At 45.1% G+C, this 20211-nt stretch overlaps 1 protein-coding gene across 5 annotated transcripts in view; it reads left to right on the forward strand.

Moving 5' to 3' along the window:
* Window positions 1–20211, forward strand: part of ADCY1 (adenylate cyclase 1) — a 274661-nt gene that overhangs the window by 228987 nt on the left and 25463 nt on the right. For all 5 annotated transcript variants that reach the window (XR_007245741.1, XR_007245742.1, XR_007245743.1 and 2 more), the window contains exons 8-14: window positions 2466–2621; window positions 7686–7880; window positions 12573–12670; window positions 14043–14127; window positions 15368–15457; window positions 17879–18135; window positions 19683–19809. Coding sequence is in view for 2 of the 5 variants with exons in the window: in XM_048510692.1 (XP_048366649.1) it covers window positions 2466–2621; window positions 7686–7880; window positions 12573–12670; window positions 14043–14127; window positions 15368–15457; window positions 17879–18135; window positions 19683–19809 (1008 nt within the window). In the remaining 3 variants the exon portion in view is untranslated. The remainder of the gene's footprint in view (window positions 1–2465; window positions 2622–7685; window positions 7881–12572; window positions 12671–14042; window positions 14128–15367; window positions 15458–17878; window positions 18136–19682; window positions 19810–20211) is intronic.

Raw genomic sequence — 20211 nt, forward strand, 5'->3', positions numbered from 1 at the left:
CAAACCACTTTCACAACTGTTTGCAAGTGGCTTTTGCCATTCCGCACAGCTTCAAAGAGCACCCTCACTATTTCCCTCATTTGAGCCTCAGTTGCACCCCTAGTTAGAATGGGTTTAGTTTCTTTATGTACAGTATTCTGTGAGAGGGATCTTTAGACCTTGTCCCTTTAAGAAGCTCTCTATAGGCAAGAGCACTATAGCATTCTTAGGAGTTAGCAGTTCCTGTTTTACAGTCTGTTGTAGTTCAGTTGTTAGTTCAGGAAGGCTGGAGACAGCAATATCTCGGACATTTAAGGTGTTAGAGATCCATAGAACTCAAGAGTTAGCAAGTTCCCACAGAATTGCAAGGAAACAGAGTCCAGTCAAAAGAAGAAGCAAGCAGCTCAGACTTACTTAGAAGCCGTTAAGGAAAAGTTGGTATCTGCAAATTCTTCAAACCATCTCAAATTGTTTCCAGCATCACAAGTATTCTTTGTTTGGTGAGACTTCAGGGGAGGAGTCGGAGTCCTAAACTTTCAGTACTATTACCCTGTTTCCCCGAATATAAGACATCCCCGGAAAATAAGACGTAGTAGAGGTTTTGCTGAAGTGCGAAATATAAGGCATCCCCCAAAAGTAAGGCGTAGCAAAGTTTTTGTTTGGAAGCATGCCTGACGAACAGAATACAGAAATATAAGACATCCCCCGAAAATAAGACATAGTGCATCTTTGGGAGCAAAAATTAATATAAGACACTGTCTTATATTCGGGGAAACACGGTAAAACTTTTTTGAACCGTTGCTTATTTGTCTGTGGGTGTTACGCTCTGTTCTGACCAAGTGCAAGGCACCTGGATTTTGTTTGCTTGGGGAACAGAACGGAGATACTTACCTTTTGATAAGGACTGTTTTTCTAAAGGGTTAGTACATCTTTTCTTGGCAAATGATAAATAGTAGAAAGAGAAACTTTTGAAGGGGTGGGAACAAATCAGGATCTGAGGCTTACTGTTGTAATTACTGGGAGAATGGTTATGGAGATCTAAGGGTTTGATGCAGGTTTTTATGGGGCTTTTTGAGGGGGCATTGCAGTTTCCTTCCTCCTATATTCACCTACCCCCATCCCCATAATATTTTGACCTGGATGGTCTGATCTCATTCGATCTCCGAAGCTAAGCAGGATTGGCCCTGGTTAGTAGTGGATGGGAGACCACCAAGAAAGCCGATGGTTGTTATGCAGAGGAAGGCAGTGGAAAGCCACCTCTGAATGCCTCTTGCCTTGAAAACCCTTTGGAGTCGCTGTAAGATGTCTGCTACTTGAGAGCACTTTCCGCCACCCCTACCGCATAATAAGCAAAGTTGATGCTGCTAATGGATATTCATGGGTGGCCTGAAACGGAGACAGGGATTCAAGCATCAGCTTTGAGCTAGACCTTTGAGCTAGACCGAGACCGTCTTCGAGGCCGTCTTACCCCATAGGCCCCAAGTAGGCCTCTGCGATTGGCAGAGGCTAACTTTCTAACCATCCCCTGCCCATCAATGATACGGCTGGCCTCTACCCGGGCCAAGGCTTTTACGGCCCTGGCCCCTGCCTGGTAGAACACTCTTCCAGCTGCAGTTGGGCCCTGCGGGACCTTGGTGAGTTCCGCAGGGTCTGTAAAACTGTGTTATTCTACCGGGCTTTTGGGGAGGCCAGCTGTGGATTGCCTGGCCCCGCCTAATGCTTGTACTATGCTTTGCCATTCCCCTCCCGGCTTTAGCTTTAGGTTCGGACGCCATCGATAATAATTAGTATGGGTTTTATGAGTTGCTGCTGTCCCGTGTTTTTAGGGTTTTAATGTTGTTTTGGGATTTTGAAATGTATTATGCATTGTTTTTTGTTGTTTCTTGTTGTACACTGCCCAGCAAGAAATCTTGAAAAACATCTGGAAAGCCTAAACTTGGACAGAACATCAGTCCACATGCTGCAGAAAGCAGCACTTCTAGGAACTGCACATATTCTACGCAAATACCTCTAATATCCTAGGTCCTTGGGAGGGACTTGATATTCAGAGATGAATTCCAGACACTTGTGCTGTGTTGCTATGTTTTTTATTATTATTATTATTATTATTATTATTATTATTATTATTATTATTATTATTATTATTATTATATAACAATAACAACAACAATAACAATAGACACTGTCTCTCAGCTTGACCTCCATCACTGGGTCATTGTGTGTATAAGATGGCTAACCCCGCATCTGTATTGTCTGAAGGTGTTGAGAGTAAGGAGAGCAGTCAGAAGAGGTTTACTGAAGAGGAACCTGTTGCACACATACTTATGAAAACATTATACTTTTGAAATATATGTTGCTGTACCCATCCTTTGCTTCTCTCCACATTAATCCTACCCCAGGTTTGTTCCGGAAGCCATGTATCATGTACAGCTGAATGTGTCTCCAATCATAACAAATACATTTCTTTCTCTTCTGTCTCTCTACAGATATTTCCAGGGCTTATTCTTTCGGACATAAAGCCTGCCAAAAGGATGAAGTTCAAGACGGTCTGTTATCTGCTGGTCCAACTCATGCATTGCCGTAAAATGTTTAAAGCCGAGATACCTTTCTCCAATGTCATGACCTGCGAAGATGATGACAAGGTAGCGTATCTTTCGTTTGGCATTGGAATATTAAATTCTCACTTCCTTTTTCGTCAGCCTCGGGGCAAAGAGCATCGAGGCACGAACTGGCCTTTCTGTGTTCGTATCTGGATGGAGCAGGATCTGTTATGGATCTCATTGCGTGTTGGAAGGACCAAATTGGGGGACTGGCTAAGCTGTTCTGCCATTAGGAGTGTAGCCAGTGAACTGTGACCAACAAGGAGAGAAGGCTAGATAGTAGGAGGGCATATTTGCAGCAGATGATGGTACCATAGTCACCTGCCTCAGGGACTGGAGGAAAATAGGCATGGGAGCTCTAATTGCAGGAAAACCATGAAAACATGGATTTGCTGCAGAGATCTGTAGCCCACCCCTGAAGGAAAGTATGCTTCCAGCCCTGCCAGTAATAGATGGGTACTTTTCTTCTCAGTCCTCACCCATATCCTGCCTTTCTGTGCTAGGAAAGACCTCTGTAGTTTTCCCCTCCCAATCAAATCTGATTCCTCCTCTAAGATACAGGCTTATGGAAGAATGCAGATGGTAAAGAAGATTTCCTGCCTCTGCCAATTGTCACCTTCACAAAATCAAGATGACAGTCTTGTACTTTTGTTCCATAACTCTTGCGCAGAGTCCTTGGTGTTGGCAGGGCAGGGTTGTGAAACACTCATGCAGTTTCTTTCCAGAGTGTTTCTAAAGGAACTCAGGGGTGAAAGATACTCACCTTGGCTTCTTTATGAAGGTCATTCCCAAAGATCCTGCATAAAGTCCAGCAGAAAAATGCCATTGGATAGAATGTGTGCCTTTGGCCCCTGCTGTAGCGTGTCTTTGTGCCAGTTATCTGGAGTCAAGAAGCTGGCACGAAAGTCAGACTCCAAAAACAAAGTTTCAATGGTCCATAAAGTCGTCTGAGTTGGCATTTGGCGATTCAAGTGGACAGATTGTCTTTATTAGTTTCCTGACATTTTTCTCCCCAAAGACCTATATGCACCATTAATCAGGCCATGAAACTGAACGTGAACCCTAAGAAAAGTGTGATAAATAAATCATTTTTTTGCCACTAGGTGGTGATGTTACATGGCTTTACTGTTTGGTTTTTTAGCTGTTCCACGAAAGAAAAAACTACCACTGTTCTTTTTATGGCTACAATTTTGCCTCTTCCTTTTGTTGAAGGGGAGTGTGTTGTCAGGCCTTGCGCAGTTGTGTTTTATAAAAACTGTCAAACAATACCCCAAAATCAAGTTTTTTAAAACAGAAAGAAAGATTTTTACTGTGCACAATTAGGTATTTCATACATAAGGTGAGCTCCGGAGAAGACTCACACTCACCATATAAAGACCATCACCTTTTATAGTTTTCAAGAATACATACATCATAATTCATAATCATACCTGCATACATCGCCCATATAATCATTTTTCCCATACGTGCTTTCTTCCTTAGCATTAAAATCAAACGTGCTAGTCTGATTCTTCTTGTTACACAAACTCTGGAATTTTCCTCTGCTCTTCGACAGAGTGTTTGTCCCTCCCATCGGCAGGGCAATAAACTGAAATCTGTCTGTCTGGTTTTCAGTCCAGGTAACCAGTTCCCAGCATTCCTAAGGGTGGGTTAGAATCATAAAGTTCCCTTTCACAGGGTGAAAGATTTCACATATAACTTATTCACTTTAAAAGGTTAAAAATGATTTTGACAAATATACTATGTGATTCTAGTAAAATAGAATTATAATAGAGTACAAGTAGATATAAATCTCTCGTTATCATTTCAGTGTTCATTGAAATATAGAAAAACACATTTTCAGTTACCTAATCAAATTCCTTTCTATACTAACCTTTGATTTCTTTATTGCTATGTTTATTTCACATAGACCATCCCATATAACAAGTTTTGGCCAACAAGTCTTGGGTATGTCTTTTGTCACGTCTCAACTCTTAAGTAACAACCTTTCTTATAGATATAATCTTTTCTTGCCTGCATTACTGCTACGTGACTTCTGACAAGCTGGCCTAGAGAGCGAGAAAACCCTTTTGAATCCTTTGATTCTATGAATCCCTTATTCATTAATATCAAATACAATTTTTAAACATTGGTTCCCCAATCTCACAGTGTGAGCCAGGACTGCTCAAACTGGAAACAGCCATCCTATTTCCTCCCCAAACTCCACCCCGGTTCTTGCAGGAAGCTGTGATAACTCAGGGCCCGGCCCAAGTCTGAGGCGATCGTTTGTCCCAAACTCACCAGCCACCTTGATGTCACCAAGGTTTACAAAAACACAAACAGGGGCAAAGGAGAAGGAGAGAAAAATAAATTCCCCTTTCCCTGACACCTATTTCAAAGTGCCAAGCCCCAGGGAGATATTTCCATCAGGAAACTGGTTCCTCTCTCTAGCTGGAGGGATCTCCCTTAATAAAAACAAAAATATTCAAAGTTCACTGCCACCAAAAATATAACCTGTTCTGTAGCCCATAAGCTGATAAATGGGCACCACTCTTTCTTGGGACACACACACAGACGAAAAAGAGACTGGAACTTAAAACAAAACTTGTAAAGTTTATTACTGGCTTAAATGTAGGCTTCTCAGGTAACTTGAGAGGATTTTAAAGCTTGTTGGTTTCAAATGCTTTTTGATTTCAAGAGCTTAATAGTTTCAGAGATGTTGTTGGCACTTCAGTTTCAAACGTTCATAGACACACGCAGGTGTCACTTTAGAGAAGATTTTACTTCAGAAACAGATTTTAACTTCAGAGTTTCACACTCCCTCTTTTTGTCAGACAGTAGTCTTTCTGTACCTAACCACACTAAAACAACACACCCCAGTCTATACCCTGTGGGATTCTGGCACACAAGCCTCCCTCTCCCAACATCCAAACTGGCCACACTGCCACTGGACTGGGCCTCCCAAGACTGGTGTTATACTGTGGAGGACAGACTTTCATCTGGTTAGAGGTTTTCCCTCAAACACCTGAGTGGCGGTTGACTCTCCACCAAACTCAGGGCTTCCTGATGTCTCTGGTAAGCTTCCTCAGCTTACAGAGTACACTGTGTGACTCCTGTCAGACCAACAGCAGTGACAGATCTCTGCTTGATCTGCTCACTCTGCCAAAATGCACCCTAAGGCACACAGTCAAAAGACCAAAAGCCAAAAGAACCCTCAGCACTCTGGCTGACTCTTTTTATATTCTTGCCATTTCCCTCTAGCCAATCAGGGCTGGCCAGGGCTTAACCCCTTCAGGGCAGACTCTCACCCTGTAAACTGAATGCCTTATAAGAGCATTCATCACAGAAGCCATCTGGTCTTGTCCCTATTCTCACAGGTGGTCTTAGGAAGAGGAAACAGGCGTTCTTCCCCTTGCTCCAGTTTGACCATGTGTAAGGGTCTGTTACTCCAGTCAGCAAACAAGACTCAGGAACGTTTCAGGAGCTTTATTGGAGCTGTGTCAGCCCAAAGATCAGGAAACCAAAGCTGCCGCTTTGTCCCCTGAACCCCAGTATACACCTGAACGTGGCCACATGGCTCGTCCCATTCCCCCCTCCCTCGTGTTCCCAAAACATCAGCATAAGAAAGATGGTGAGAAAGAGGCATTGTTGTGAGATCTGACATTGCAAATGCCTTAACAGTCCAGGTGCTCGGGAGCAACAGCCGCAGAAGGCCATTGCTTTCACATCCTACATGTGAACTCCCAAAGGCACCTGGTGGGCCACTGCGAGTAGCAGAGAGCTGGACTAGATGGACTCTGGTCTGATCCAGCTGGCTTGTTCTTATGTTCTTATGTTCTTATGAGAGCGACAGACACTTCCCTCCTCCCGGAACTGAAGATAAGGAAAGTGGTATGCCTGATTCACTAGTTACAAGCAAGCGATAGAAAACCTTCCCAGCCTCCGGCGATGATAATGGGGGCCCACCTGCGGCCTTGATGTGGACATGCGAGATGCCAGACCAAGAATGGCTCAGGCCGGACACTGTGTCTCTTACTGAACCTGATCAGAATAATACCTGTGACAACCTCACATTGTCCTGGTTTCTATTCTTTATGCTATTGACTGTGTCACCTCAAGCTATACGCAGTGGTGGCGAACCTTTGGCACTCCAGATGTTATGGACTACAATTCCCATCAGCCACTTGGCCATGCTGGCAGGGGCTGATGGGAATTGAAGTCCATAACATATGGAGTGCCAAAGGTTCGCCACCACGGAGCTATAGCCTCCAAGTAGGCCGTGGTCATTGGAATTCTCTTTCCTGGGTCCCAGTGTCTCCACTTAGTAGCCCTGTCGTCAAGCCAACTAATCTCAAACTAAAAGTGGTCCAGCTGAAGAACAGAGGGATTCACATGGGCAGCACACGTTGAGGAAAAACCCAGTAAAGAGTTTAAATCACGAATCTGGGGACCAATTGTAAGGCTGTTGTTTGCTGATGCGTTGCCTGTGAAGAAAGGAGTGATGCTTGCAAAGGGGCTCATTTTTTTTTCTGGCTGTCCTGAGAGCCAGAACAGCAGCAGTACCAAAAAATGAGCAAGCGTGTATCTCCATGAATACATGCTGTGCAACAACGGTCCTCGTGACCCCTTGCTTTTGTGCACTGGGAGTTCAAAAGCTCTGCCGCCACCCTGTATCTTCCACAGCTTACTCGGTATCTCTGCCACCGCTGCCCCGTCGTAACCGCCTCCCTTGCTGAAAGACTGAGACCCCATCAGTCACTTTCACAGACTCAGCTGTGTTACATTAAAGTCATGGCTGAGAATTTTCTGGATAGCCAAAAGACAGCCGCTGTCTTCTCCTTTTTAGTTGTTTTCTGTCAGAGACGGTGGCACACAACATGAATGTGGGAAGAATGGCCTGAGGCGTATCACTGAAAAGGGCCCCCTTCTGAGCGCCTCCTTCCTGTTTGGCATGCCTGCAAGCTTCTCAGGTAGCTTTCAAGCCCTCAGAGTTTCGTCTCGTTTGGTGGCAGGATATAGCTGACGTGCCCGCTTTCCCCAATTCAGCGCTTCAGATAGTCAATTGGTATGGTGAAGGCAGAGTAGGACTAATTCTTCAGCGTGTGTGTTTGTTTGTTTCTGCCACAGAGGAGAGCATTAAGGACAGCCTCTGAAAAGCTCAGGAATCGTTCCTCTTTTTCTACAAACGTTGTATACAGCACTCCCGGATCTCGAGTGAACCGATACATCAGCCGTTTAATCGAGGCCCGGCAAACGGAGTCGGAGATGGCGGACTTAAATTTTTTTACCCTGAAGTACAAGCAGATGGAGCGTGAGCAAAAAGTAAGTTAAAACCTCCTCTGATATTCACGAAGCGCGGCTTTAAGTTGCCGTTTTTGGCTCTGCAGTCAATTGAGTTGCTAATGGTGCCTCAGGCAACGTACTTTTCTTGTTTAACTTTCCCCAGTCCGTCAACGCAAAAGTGTGAGGTCCTTCACCTGTCGCTTTTAATACCAAATTACCTCAATTGTTGTAGGGCGTTAGCATGTTAACATGGAATAATTTGTTGTGCCCACCATCTGAACCAATATTTATCAAATAATTAACATCATACATTTTTGGCGCAACATTTCGCTGCAATACTGGGCACTTCATGTTTCTTTTTCTGTTTGGGATGCAGAACGAAGGCCCGTTCAGCACAGGCCAATAAATAGGGGTGTGGGACAGTTAAAAAAACGGGGTTTTTGGAGGGGGGGTTCAGATCCCACCCCTGAAACAAGTCCGTCCCCTGTTATTTATTTATTATTTAAATTTTTAGACCGCCCAATCCCCAAGGGACTCTGGGCGGTGCACAACATCATCTATGTACAATATATAACAAGGGTCACAATAGTGACCATATGTACTAAAATTCATTAAAACCATTAAAACCATGTAAACAGCGGTCAAAAACAGTAACAATAAAAATGGCGTCCCGCAACCCAATTCCTTTAAAAACCACCCCAAAAAGAAGGGAGCAACCAAACTCCTCCCTAAAAATAGCAATAAATATGCAAGAACAGATTATAAAAATAGGGAGCCAGGGAGCAAATTTCCCCCAAGCCTTTTTTTTTTTTAAATCGTGCTATTAGTGAGTCTTTTCAAAGATCCCAGTTTGCAGACACTCATGAGTGGGCAGCCGGGCAGGAGGTATTTCATTCACCTCCATTTTCCTTTTTAAAAATGTTGCAATTTACACCTTCATAGCTAAGCAGGTGCAGATGGTCGTATTGTGAGACATCAGCATGGCTGGGGGCGGGAGGGGGTTCATTTGTGCAAGCTTGCATGGCTACACATCGGTGGGAAGTAAATAAAACAAAAGAGACAGCAACCTGGATTGTTCCCATGGGCTCCAATTGCTGCCTGCACAGATGCGTGTGAATGCGCAAACAGGAAAACAGGTTCCTTTATCCCAATTGCAAATGGTCATACATTTGCTGTGTGAAAGGGGCCTGAGACTGGATCTCTGGGCTGAAAAATGCCATTTCGGGCTCTGGAGTTGTACCACTTCTGCTTTGCAAACGTTCTCTGTTGCTGTTCCATTAAGTTCTTTCAGATTTTGCTGCAAGTCTTGGGGGTAGTTGATAATGTCCTAGCATTCTATCCACTCTTGACCCATCCGGGCTTCTTTAAGGATGTCCACTGGACCTCTGGGTTGTTTGCCCAATAAAAGTTCAAAGGGACTGAAGCCAGTGCTTTCCTGTGGGACTTCTCAATAATCAAAGAGAAAGTGCCACAGTCTTTGGTCGCAGTCATTCAGGTGTTCCAGCGCATAAGTTTTCAGCACGTGGCTCAAGGTGGCGTTGAACTTTTCAGTAAGGCCGTTCACTTGAGGATGGTAAGGTTTGGTGGTTGAAAGACAGGGGCCACACACTTTAAACAGTTCCTTCATAAGCTGGGACATGGGAGCTGTTCCCAAGTTGGTGATGATTGCATTTGGGAATACCAGTCTGGCAAAGATGGTAAGTGGTGCGTCGGTCACTGTTTTTACTTCCACATCTTTTAGAGCATAGGTGTCAAATTCGCGGCCCTCCAGATGTTATGGACTACAGTTCCCATGATGCTGGCAAGGGGATTATGGGAACTGTAGTCCATAACATCTGGAGGGCCGCGAGCTTGACACCTGTGTTTTAGAGGGACCACCTGTGCGTATCTTGTGGAATAGTCCATGGCAGTGAATACGTAGCAATGTCCACCCTGGGTGACCTGCGAAATGGGGCCCACTATCTCTACCCAAATCTTACAAAAGGGTTTGGTGACAAAGGATTCTGTTGAAGTAATCCCTTTGTCTCGCTCTGAGCTTCACCCACCAGCTGACAGACTTGGCAGGACTGGCATAAAGCTTTTATAACTCTCCTCATGTATGACAAGTAGAAGCTTGCTTTTATACAGTCCCTGGTCTTGTTGATACCTAAAAGTCCACTTAAACATGTGCCAGTTGTAGAACCTGCATATGGTGTTTGTGTGGGACAACCAACCAGGTTCTCTTTTCCCACATAGCAGGATTCTTCTTTCTCCTTCCAACTCCAACCAGTCTATTGTCCATAATTTTAAAAAATACAGGGACCACACATCATGAAACATGTCTATCTGCATTGCTGAATCTGCCTCATTTACGGCTTACACCCTCTGAGGTATTGTGTGCTAACTGTAAATTGAGTTCTCCCTCTTATTACAGTGTTAATGTTCTTACAATGTTTGGCCAAGTTGTTGCCAATAAGTATAGGCAGTTCTAGTCCATCTAAAACTCCCATAGGCCAGGGGTAGGGAACCTGCGGCTCTCCAGATGTTCAGGAACTACAATTCCCATCAGCCTCAGGGGCTAATGGGAATTGTAGTTCCTGCACATCTGGAGAGCCGCAGGTTCCCTACCCCTGCCATAGGCCATTTACTAGTATAGTGCTTATTATACAATGGGAATTTTAGCAATAGGAACCTCAAATTCTGGTCCACTTGTGCCCCTTATACGATAGTATCTATTATGGACATACTGCTGTGGAACCACTAGCTTAGATTTTATTAAGGTGATCTCTGCACCATTGTCCCTTAACACCATAAGGCTTTCTTGATTTATAGTTATTGCTTCCATGAAGTCTTTACTGAGCTTTTCCTTCACCCTCCAGACTTGTAAAATTTTGTGTGTTTTGTCTGTGGGGGGGGGGTTGGTCAGGAGTTATCACTTTGGTGTTCTAACTGTTAGTGCACTCAACTGTTGGACTAGTTCTCTCTAGTTTAGGGCACCTAGATCTAACATGTCCCTCCTCCTGCCAATGAAAGGGTGCACGTTTTTCAAGGTAGAGGCACAAAACTTTCAGAGCATCTTCAGGAGATTCTCTTGATGACACCACCCAGGTTTGGTGAACTTTGCTTCAGCGGGTGGTGGGAGATGGATCCTATCATTTGGGGGGCCCATAACATTGAACCCCCTGAAGCAAATGTCACCAAACCTGGATGGTGTCATCAGGAGACTCTCTTGAAGATACCCCTGAAAGTTTTGTGGCTTTACCTTGAAAAACGTGCACCCAAAAAATGTGCAGCCCTTCCCCAAGACATTGCTCGTTGACTACAATGGAGTCAAGACACTTCAGAGCACAGAATCTGGGGAGTTCTTTTGCACATTAAGCCATTGCTACAACCAACAATGTGTGCTCCATGAAGACCCCACCCGTCCCGCTTGTCTGTGTTATCAGGAAGAGCATTGTCCAGTGCACCTCTGAAATCCAACACGTACTGTGAGGCCCAGACCTCACCCTTTCTCTCCCTGTTCCGTGGAGGGGCCCATCCCTGCCACACTAGTGCTACAGTAGCACTTGACAACCAAAAGGAGGGCGACCAAAATGGTAAAGGGTCTGGAGTCCATGCCCTATAAAGAGAGGCTTAGGGAGCTGGGGATGTTTAGTCTGGAGAAGCGTAGGTTAAGCGGGGGTCATGATAGCCATGTTTAAATATTTGAAGGGATGCCATGTCGAAGAGGGAGCAAGCTTGTTTTCTGCTGCCTCAGAGACTAGGACACGGAGTAATGGACTCAAGGTGAAGGAAAAGAGATTCCGCCTAAACATTAGGAAGAACTTCCTGACCGTCAGGGCTGTTTGACAGTGGAATTCACTGCCTCGGAAAGTGGTGGAGTCACACACACAAGCCTTTATTGGCATATAAAACAGGACAAAATTTTAAAACAAAACAAAATTAAGAAATACAGTTAAAATTACTAATTAAAATTACTAATTAAAATTTGCTAATTAAAATTTGCAGCAGTTTCACAAAAGAGCACATCAGAGCTGTTCAGGAGATTGGGTATCTTATAACACTCATGCCACTGAGAACATTGCAAGAAAATGGAATTCATGTATTTCATGCGTATCTTATTGTATTTAGGGCATAGAAACAAAGAATGGTCAAGTGTTTCAACCGTAGTCATATCACATGGTGGAGTCTCCTTCTTTGGAGGTTTTTTAAACAAAGGCTGGATGAGCATATGTCGAAAGTGCTTTGATTGTGTGTTCCTGCATTGCGGGGGGTTGGACTTGATGGCCCTTGTGGTTTCTTCCAACTCTATGGCCCCTTCCACACATGCAAAATAATGTGTTTTCAAACCACTTCCACAGCTGTTTGCAAGTGGATTTTGCCATTCCGCACAGCTTCAAAGAGCATTGAAAGCAGTTTGAAAGTGCATTATTCTGCATGTGCGGAATGAGCCTATGATTCTATGACACGTTTCCAGGTACAGTCCCTGCTACTCTCCTAGGCTCTGAAGGGGTGAGTTCCAGCAAGTGATCACCAGTAACTTCCAGGCTTCAGAGATTCTCCAAAGCTCTGAACTTATGCTGTCGTCAGAGATACGCCAAGAGAAAAGATGTTTTTGCCAGTGTTTACCACAATTGTGAACCACAGACAGATTTTTTTCCAAGCATAGTTTTTGAGATTCTTCAGAACCGGGAACTGTAGCACACATAAGTGTAGGCCAAATAATGTGTGTCTTTTTTTCTGTTCTCCCAGTATAACCAGCTTCAGGACGAATATTTCACCAGTGCTGTAGTCTTGTCACTAATTCTAGCTGCCTTATTCGGCCTTGTCTACCTTTTAATAATCCCACAGTAAGTATCTCTGTTTTTAAGTAAATGTAATGTGTATTTTTAGTGTCTTTGTTATGCTTGAGATTCACAGAGTTTTTAATTAATTACTCAAAAGATTCTATGACAATGCATTGAAACCTTTGGAATTATTTGAAAGCATGTACTATTGTTTTGCAACTAATTTCGCAGGAAGTAAACTGAGGCCACTGCAAATGGCTGTATGAAAAGAAAACCTATTTATCTTAAAATCTGACTATAATTAGCACAGTTACCTGGGGATAGGTAGTGGCCTGGAGATAAAATGTTCAGTCCCTTTAATTGAGGTTTACTATGATGTTGGTGATAGTTACCACATTTACTCAAATGGAAGACTAGGATTTCTTCCAGGTGTACTATCAAAGGGAGGTCACCTTTGAGTTCACAGACCTCCCTGAGAGTGGGAAATCCCCCTTCCTTTTTGTGCCCCCCCCCCCAACCTTCCAGTGCCATTCAGCCAGCTGGCAGGGGAACTTTCCAGTACTAAACTTTGCTTAGTTCTCTATTATCAGCGATGTGGCATCCAACATGAACTGAAAATGATGTCTTTTAATCTGGATGTCTTTTAATCTGTCAGAAGCATTGCTTGGCATTAGCTCCACCTAGCCCTGCCCTCTTCCAAAGGAATCGGCCACATTCCTTGTGTGGTGTAGTGATTAGAGCAGGGTTGGCCAACCTGTGGTGCTCCAGATGTTCATGGATTACAATTCCCATCAGCCCCTGGGCTAGGAACATTGGAACCCCCGTGCTACCACACTGCCATGAACTACTGCTAGGTGACCTTGGGCCAATCACAGGCTCTCAGCCTAACCCAGGGGTCTTCAAACTATGGCCCCCCAGATGTTCATGAACTACAATTCCCATCAGCCCTGCCACTTGGCCATGCTGGCAGGGGCTGATGGGAATTGTAGTCCATGAACATCTGGAGGGCCATAGTTTGAAGATCCCTGGTCTAACCTATCTCACAGGGTTGTTATGAAGATAAAATTGGAGGAGAGGAGAAAGATATACACAGACTTGGGACTCCATTGGGGGAAACGTCAGGGTATAAATGAAGTCAACAAATAAATACCCTCTCGCAATTAAAAAATAGGGGTAAAAACTGAGAGAGCATGCAAGTTAGGACCAATGATTCTGAGACTCGTTAATTAAGTACAAGAATTAGCATTGCATTGATAATAAATGATGATTCAGTGAATGATGCTGAGCACACAAGAATGGGAAATTCAAAATTAAATGCTGAAAAATATATCATATCCTTTGATTGTACAAGGAATTACCGTGACATTCTTAGGAAGTTTCACTGAAAAGCCGCTGCCTTTGACTCCTTGATTCAGTTGTTGTGTGTTTCTTCTAGGAGTACCGTAGTCCTTGTCCTCCTGGTCTTCTGCATATGCTTCCTGGTGGCGTGTATCATGTACTTACATGTCACTCGAGTACAAGTAAGTTCTTACTACAGGTCCTAATGTCAGATTATAAGCCTGGATTCGGGAATGAGACAATTTCATTTTACCTATATTCAGCATCTTGTATGGTATGGGCACCCCCCCTAAGTAGCACTGTGGCGACAGCAGTGTCAGGAAGTGTGGGTGGGTGGAGACCCCAGCACAGTGAAAAGCCCCAAGGTTAGCATTCTATGCATAATGGGCATCTGTGGGAAGGGCCTATGGGCCTGCATCTTTATGCTCTGATCTGCAGCAATTGGTCAGAATCCAAAGAGCTACTTCATAGGAACCTCCCATGGAACTACTGACTTTTTAAAAAATCAACAAACCCAGTCCGTATCTCAAGGTGTCTTAGAACATTCTCTCCAGTTCAAAAGCACTGTGTTCACATAGCATGAAGCGGACCGGATCAGAAAAATGCACCCGGAGGTCGATGCACATTGCTGCTCTTCTATGCTGTGAGGGAACGTTTCCATCACGGCAGAGATTTCTGTGCAGACGGACTTATACTTACGCTGATCCTGGAAGTTGGTCATGATCCTGGATTAGCAAGAGTGGGGAAACCCGGAGGTGGGATCCAGCAGGTTCTCCCAGGTTCCCGAGAGTAGGTTACTAATTATTTGTGTGTGCCGAGAGGGGGTAGCTAATGGGTGATTTTGCCACGTGATTTTTGCCTTAGTTACGCCCCTCCTCTCAGCAGTAGCGCGCAGAACTTGAAGCAGTCTAGCAGGAGGTGCACCGGCATGCGTGGCAGCCTACGCCTGCGTGCATTGGTTTCCCACCCAAGGACTGGTGCAGCGGCTGCGTCCTTGCCACAGCCCTGCCCAGGAATGCCCCACCCCCGGAATGCCCGGCCACGCCCCCGTCGTGCCCCGCCCATCCCCATTGGCGCTATGCCACAGTTTGAATCCCACCACCATGGGAACCTGTTACTAAAATTTTTGTATCCCACCACTGGGGAAACCCCAATGTTTCACTCCTTCTGGGGAAACCCCAATGTTTCACTCCAATGTTTCGCTTCCCCATCCAAGCCAAGAAATGATGCAGATTTTGTTTGTTTTTAGCCCATAAAAATGTACAATTGGTATTCTGTATATCAATGTTATACAGGCCTCTGCCATACTTTTATTTTTAATGGACATACCAGCCGCCAATCTCTGTGAGGAGTGGGGGTTTTTTTCCCAAAAATGGCTGCCAGCACTGTTTTATTTCAAATATTTTTCTCTCTGTCTTTCAGTGTTTTCCAGGGTGCCTGACAATACAAATTCGAACTGTTTTGTGTGTTTTTATTGTGATCTTAATTTACTCAGTGGCACAAAGCTGTGTGGTAAGTACAACAAACTAATTGCTTTGTCATTTGTAGAGATTTGCACTGTATCATTTGATTCAGTTGTGTTCTGGACAGATGGGGTGGTACGGTGGCTAGAGTAGAGCGTCCAGAGATGGTTCTAATCTTCACTTAGCCACTGAGTGATCTTGGGGCAGTCACTTGCTCTATCTTAGCCCAACTGACCTTATGAGGTCATTGCGAGGGCAGTATATCAGGGAAAGGCGTAGAACTCTCTTTGCCCCTCTGACTTCCTTGGAGCAAGAATAGATTAAAAATAGATAGATGCATTGAGAGACAGCATGGTGCAATGGTCAGAGTATTGGACTAGAATCAGGAAGACTCCAATTCAAATCCTCAGTCTGTCATAGAAGCCTGTGAGCTGACTTTGTTGTGAGAATAATGGCAGAGCAGACAGTACTGTTATAAACCACTGTGACTCCCCATTGAGGAAAAGTGGGGTATAAATATCTAAACAAATAAATAATCTGAACATAAAGCACCAGAGAGATATTGTTGTTTAGGTCAATAAAAGTATTTGTGAACTCTGATTAAACTACATCATGTGTAACAATTTGGATGTAAAAATGATTATAGTATATGTTGCTTTGTGGAACTTAAAAGCCCAGATTCTCAGAGGGCCCAAAGACTGTGCTTCCTTTTACTGTTGACTGCGCTGCTGCAGGGAACAAGTCAATTCTACAAGTCACACATGTGTGTACATCACTCAGTGATTGGTCAAGTTCCGTGTAGCAGCACTTGAAGTACGTTGCAGGATGATCTTTACAATAAAGCAGACTTAGTTATACAATAAACCAGGCTTAAGTATAGCCTTCAATTTAGCAATTTTATTGGTTATTATGTCTATCCCCTTTTATAGTTTTTCAAGTTTTTATTCCCTTTTAATATTTGTGCTTTTATTCTGTTTCCTTTATACTTTCATACCTCTTGTGATCCCCATTTCCTCTTATCAACAGGGTGTTTTTATTTTATTTTCAGATGCATATCTATTGTTTTAATCTGTTTTATCCTTTATTTTATTTACCATATGCTGGGCTGTGATCATAATAAAGATTGACTTGACTTGGCTCAGTCTGTCGCTGATCCTGCAACACTTCGTGATTTCCAGCCAATTGTAACCTTCTTCAGACTTTACAATAATGCCTACCAGGAGGCTGCAAACTGTGCATATTGGAAGTACATGCTACCCATAATCCCCTTGATATGGGTAGTCTCCATGTTGTGAGAACCAGGAACAGCAAGCATGTTTATTCAAGAAGAAGGAGGAGAAGAAAACTTTGAATTTATACCCCACCTTTAGTTCCCATAAGGAGACCCAGGGTAGCTAACGAACTCCTTTTCCTTTCTCTCCCTCCCCACTTTGTGAGGCAGGTGGGTCTGAGAGTGGTCTGAAGGAGTGTGACCTGGCCAAGGTCACCCAACAGGCTTCATGTGCAGGAGCAGGAAACAGATCCGGTTCACCAGATAAGTGTCTACGGCCCTTTCTGCATGGGCCATTTACAGCGCCCTAGGGACGGCAAAAACGCCGTCCCTAGGGAGCTGTTCACATGGGGGCGCAGCTGCATCACAGCTGTGCCGCCCTCACTTCCCCCCAGCAGCGCGAAGCCGCCATTTTCCACCTCGCTTCCCGAGCAAGGTTTTTGAAAAACTGCAGCTTACAGCCGCTGCTGTGCGAACAGCAGCAGCTGGAAGGCGCCATTCCTCCCCCCCCCCCTTTCCCGATCAACGTACCTTCTCTGCGACCTTCCAGCACGTCGCCCAAACCTGGGCACACACACACCCTGTCCTGCGACACCAGAGCGGTCACGCAGGGCAGGGGGGCGTGTCCCCTGGCCTGGGCGACGCGCAGAAAAGATACGTCGATCAGGCGACAGCGCAGCACTGCACCGTCTTCCCTGCCTTTACCGGGACCGTTCGTGCAAACGGTCCTGGGGGGGTGCCAGCGTCGTATACGCTGACGCACCCCCCAGCGTGGCCGTGCAGAAGCGGCCTACCACTCAAGTGTAGGAGTAGAGAATCAAATCTTGTTCTCCAGATTAAAGTCTACCACTCTTAATTGCAACAACCACACTGAAGATGATCGTCCATGGTGAATATGCAGGTTGCCCTTTCACACAAGGTGGCAAGCATGTATATCAGGAGAATCTCCTGGTTTGTCGGCTCCCAGTGCATGTCTGAAAAGGGCTCATGTGATCTGACACCATTCAAAACCACATTGTTTGAATTTTCATGAGATTATATGAAGTTTTCCTCTGTGGTGTTGATCTGTGAAATACATTAAAACATGAGTGCTTCCTTTTTTTCAAATTATGAGTGTGCATGTGTAAGCTCAGCCATCTTTACTTATTTTGCTAGCAACCATAGATTACCTCCATCTCTCTCCTTCCTGTTTTCCTCCAGGTTGGTTGTATGCCTTGGGTCTGGAGTTCGAATTCCAGCAGTTCCATAGTTATCATGTCTCCCAGTGGGACGAATGAGACCATGAGCGAACTTCCATGCGATTCGGCCCATTATGCGTTCCTCTCTTGCGTTGTGGGGACTCTGACCCTGGCAATATTTTTACGCGTATCTTCTTTGCCAAAAATGATCCTCCTGCTTTTTATTACAATTTTGTACATAGTCATTTTGGAACTCAGCGGATACCGAAAAGCAGTGGGGTAAGTGCTGTGTTTATTTCAATAAGAGTTCAGTAATGGTTTCTGTATCTTATCCCTTCCCTTTCGGGAGGATAGAGTAGAGCAGTGTTTCCCAACCTTTTCAACGTCGCGGCACCCTTGACCTCACTCTTCATATTTCAGGGTACCCTTGAGGTTCGTTTGATTTAGGGTTTTTCCCGGTTTTGGCCTGTAGGTGGGGGGAGTGGCAACCAGGGGGAGGGAAGGGAAAGCAGTGTTGAAAGCCGCATTGTTTGTTTGCCTAAATTCGGCATGGATTGGGGGGATTTAAAGGGAGAGCTCCCTTTAAATCTACTCCCCCCCCCCAATCCACACCGAATTTAGGCAAATAAAGCAATGCTGTTTTTCAATGTTGTTTAAAGGGAGCCCCTGAGACTTCCAACCCCCCCCCCTTCAAAATCCATTTGATTCCGGTGTGGGAGGGCAGGCGGTAGCATTGTCATGGTACCCCAGGACGTGCTCATGGCACCCCGGGGTACCACGGAACCCTGGTTGGGAATGACTGGAGTAGAGGTTCTAGTCTGAGGGCGGGATTCTAGGGTGCAGAACCAATACCGATCATTGTTGTGTTTCATTGGAAGATGCAGCCCTTAGCCCTCCACCATAACAGTGCTTACCTCATCACTGTGTGCTTTGCAGTGGGGGGGGGGTTCATGCGGTTTTCTGTTTCAGTGCGCTTCTCCCACCATGAGTGAACACAGCTGAGCCATCACTTCCTTGTTCAATCCGTGTGGGTGGAACTGCTGTTGGGTGGAAGCTTGGAGGAGTGAGGAAACCCATAGAAAGTGAAATGCATGTTGGTCCCCTTCACTTTCCCTTCATTTTCCCTTCAAAAGTCACACAGAAACAGCGGACAGTCTCAAATCACAGAGCAGGATGAGTTCCTGACAGGGGGGAATGTGTGCATAACCGAGAACCCGACCCGAAGTGAATGTAGCAGAGGAGACCAAACGTGGACTAATGGCCAAAGCTCATCTTACCGCTTACAAAATCTGATGAAGTTGGGCTGTACCTTCCCTGTACCTTCCCTGAACCAAAGATGGCAGTGGAGGGACAGGAGAAGCCATGAGAGGGGAAGGCAGCTCCTCTCATCCCCTTCAAAGACCTGGAAAAACCCATTGTTATCTCCTTGGCCTCCATTTCTGCTTGTCTTATTTATTGTACGTGCCATTCCTCCAGGGCAGAGGTCTGCAACCTGTGGCTCTCCAGATGTTCATGAACTACAATTCCCATCAGCCCCTGTCAGCATGGCCAGTTGGCCATGCTGGCAGGGCTGATGGGAACTGTACTTCATGAACAATCGGAGAGCCATAGATTGCAGACCCCTGCCTCAGGGCATTCTTCCCCATTAGTCAGCCTCCATGCGGGTCTTAATCCTAATAATTTCAGAGGGCAAGATCAGAGGCTGATTTGCATATACCTTTTGTCGCCCACATTGCATATACCTTGCATATACCTTTTGTGGCCCACATTGGATTTAAAAAAATGCCTGTTTATAACTTCGTTTTCTTTGCTTCTTTTTTTTGAAGGGGTGGCTCCTTTTATATACGTGGCAACGAACCCATATTAGCCATTTTGCTGTTTTCCTGTGCTTTAGCACTTCATTCTAGGCAGGTGGATTTGAAGCTACGTCTGGACTACCTCTGGGCTGCACAGGCAAGGCACAATTTTATTCCTTCTCTCTCTCTCTCTCTCTCTCTCTTTGTGTGTCTCTTCCAGTTGGCACATTGGGTTTCTCATTGTATACAAGGTGTGGGGGTATTTAAATTAATGTAATGACCACCAGGGGGTGGGAATTTGTATGGGACTGTGGCCATTCCATTGAGTGGACGATTGAGTGTTGATCCCAACTTCCTCTCCTGAGTAGCTTTGTTCCACCTCTTCCCCTTAAGAACATAAGAAAGAGCCAGCTGGATCAGACCGGAGTCCATCTAGTCCAGCACTCTGCTACTCGCAGTGGCCCACCAGGTGCCTTTGGGAGCTCACATGCAGGATGCGAAAGCAATGGCCTGCTGCTGCTGCTGCTCCCGAGCACCTGGTCTGCTAAGGCATTTGCAA

This window comes from Sphaerodactylus townsendi, linkage group LG11, assembly GCF_021028975.2.
Source record: "Sphaerodactylus townsendi isolate TG3544 linkage group LG11, MPM_Stown_v2.3, whole genome shotgun sequence".
Taxonomy (NCBI): Eukaryota; Metazoa; Chordata; class Lepidosauria; order Squamata; family Sphaerodactylidae; genus Sphaerodactylus; species Sphaerodactylus townsendi.